This window comes from Bipolaris sorokiniana (genome assembly GCF_000338995.1).
Source record: "Bipolaris sorokiniana ND90Pr unplaced genomic scaffold COCSAscaffold_9, whole genome shotgun sequence".
Taxonomy (NCBI): domain Eukaryota; kingdom Fungi; phylum Ascomycota; class Dothideomycetes; order Pleosporales; family Pleosporaceae; genus Bipolaris; species Bipolaris sorokiniana.
This window is the reverse complement of record NW_006911903.1, coordinates 360,147-362,838: the sequence shown is the minus strand read 5'-3', so window position 1 is coordinate 362,838 and position 2,692 is coordinate 360,147. Positions and strand designations below refer to the sequence as shown.

The 2,692-nt window shown below is 36.8% G+C and overlaps 1 protein-coding gene across 1 annotated transcript; it reads left to right on the top strand.

Moving 5' to 3' along the window:
- Positions 1–2,252: 2,252 nt before the first annotated feature.
- On the top strand, positions 2,253–2,687 carry COCSADRAFT_57594 (uncharacterized protein; the record flags this gene model as incomplete). Its single annotated transcript, XM_007702921.1, has 1 exon — positions 2,253–2,687. A coding segment is annotated over one exon (435 nt), but the record flags the coding sequence as incomplete, so codon positions are not given.
- Positions 2,688–2,692: the final 5 nt, after the last annotated feature.

Below are 2,692 nucleotides of genomic sequence, written 5' to 3'. Positions count from 1 at the left end.
ACTGTTGGTGTTTGCGTTGGCCCAAACACCGCGAGGGGTGGTTGCGCTTTCGGCGGCATCGTACGAGTGTGGTTAGAAAGAAAAGAAGAAATCTGTGTAGTAGTGGAGTCAAATTGATTTAACACAAAGGAAGAAAAAGCTGAAGGAGAGAGACGGCAGCTCTACATATCGTACGGAGGGAGCGTTTGCTCTCGTGGAAATCCTCCTTCACTAGAGCAAACAAACGCCGCTGCTCCACCGCAAGTTAGGCAGCCGCGTGCTCCTAGGAAAACAAACAAACGCAAACATGTCCGTACGAGTGGAGGAGGGGAGTATTGTAAAGGGCTGCGCCCGTGATCTCTACTGAAGAGGATCACGTGATCTTCGACCACGTGATATACCTTCTGTACGGACACGTGATCAGAAGCGAGCAGGTATAAGAGAAGTCTGTACTTAGTTATCTTCTCTTTTTCTTATCTTTTAGCTTCTGTACGATAGGTAGAAGCATACTCATTCGCTAGGCCTCTCCACCCATAACAATATCTTAAACGCCAAGAAATTCTCTATTCAACGATATATTTTTTATTAGTTTAGCGCTAATACCCATTGAGTAATGGATGTTTAAAACGCACAACTCTTTTGAGTTCTTTTTTTTTGGTTACCCCACTATAGTATAAGCTAGTCTCTTTTTAGCTCTAGAGGCGTTTAAAATCTATTTTTTATAATAGATATTAATAGTTTAATCTTATTTCTTAAGAGCCTTTAAAAGTGTTCTAGAAGAAATATCTAAACTATTTTCTCTTATTAAACGCTTCTTTTACTTTATAGGACTTCTAATAATATCTCTATTAATAGCTCTTAGAGCTCCAGTATATACCTTAGAAACTCTGCCCTTACTAGCTCTTTCTTATTTAAAATAACTTACCTTCCTTTTTTAATTTAGTATTTAGCGTTATAAATAGCATAGAGGCTTTTATTTTAACATTTAATAACCTTACGTATATAAGAGAAGAATATAGTTCTAAGTCTCTAATAGAGTAAAGATATTAATATATACTCTAATATTAACAATTAATAACTAATCTGCAGTTTATATAAGTAGTATCTAAAAATAACTCTTATTTATTTCTATAGTTATATTTAATATATAATCTATTTTAAATAAGATACTTATATAGTTACCTAGTAAGTATTCTACTAATATATATAGACTAATATTAAAAAAGTTAAAATCTAGAGCGCGAAATTTGGCGCTAAAGTTAGAACAATTTTTTACTCTATGTTTAAGAGGACATATAGCCTTCTTAGTGCTAACGAAGTACTTATAAAAGTCTGCTTTCTTAAACTCTAAGAAATTCTCTAACCAACTATATATCATTTATTAGATTAGCGCTGATACCTATTAAGTAATGGATGTTAAAAAAATGCAACTTTTTAGAGTTCTTTCTTTTATCATCCTACTGTAATTATTAGTTTTTTACATACCTCTCAGCTCCTCACCAACTATCACTAGCGGGCAATTTCCTATTATTAGCTTATAATCCCAACAGGACACTGCCTATTACATTACGGTTTCTCTTCTACTATAGTAAGTATCGTGTACTATAGGAATCGACGAGCTAAAGAGAGAGAGGATTGAAAGCACTAAGACTATATCCTCCTCCACTAAAGATAATACAGACAGATTAGCTAATGCAGAACTACTAGGTTTGCGGACCTGGCCTTAAGGCGGCGATTACAGCCGTATTTATTAGATCTAGGCAGCTTACAAAGATGCCCCACAAGGTTAAACGGCAGCAATACATACTAACACAAACACTAAAAAGTAGCCTAAATACTACGCCTCGGATCTCCTCAGCCGTAAGAAGGCAGCTAAGACTAACCCTATCCCAGAATTAGATGCGAGCAGGGCTTTTATAATCTACAGAACAGAAGATGCAGAAGGTAGTCTCGTCTGCATATATATTATCTAACCTATCAAGCGTTAACACGACGAATACATACTAACATGTAAATAAGAGCAATCCTAAAATAACCTTCCTAGCGTACATATGCCCAAGTTCATCGTCCTATCTAAATATCTCCCTTAGGGTATGCGAACAGGCGGAGTCCAGAACTTACAGTAAATCTTTCTTAGGGTAATTACTAGAATGCTTAAAGTAGCTCAAAAAGACCAAAATATCCACGTTTACGCTGACAACCAAGCTGCCATATATAGGCTTCAGAGTCTATTAGATAAGCCTGGTCAGCAGTGGGTAATTCGGTGCCAAAAAGCAGCTAAAGCTATCCTAAACAGAAAAGCAAAGATCTTCTTAAAATGGGCGCCAGGCCACACAGATATAGAAGGAAACGAAAAAGCAGATTCCTTAGCAAAGGAAGCTACAAAACAAACACCAAAAGAATCAAAAACAAGTCTAGCCTTTATAGGCACTAAGATCAAGCTCCTCCAAAGAGCTAGCCAGGCAGAAGAGTGGAGAAAGTATAGGGAGAAAGCAAGAGAAAAGAAGACTAGCTACGGAGCTATCTTTAACCTTAAGCTGAAAAACCAACTAGTAATCCCAAGAGGCACCAAAAGAGAGATTTCAAGCTCTTTCTATTCTCTTAAGATAGGGCACGGATACTTCAATGCTTATCTAAAGAGAGTAAAAAGAAGAGAAACAGAACTCTGTAAATGCGGAAGACCACAAACAGCAGAGCACCTACTTCTATACTG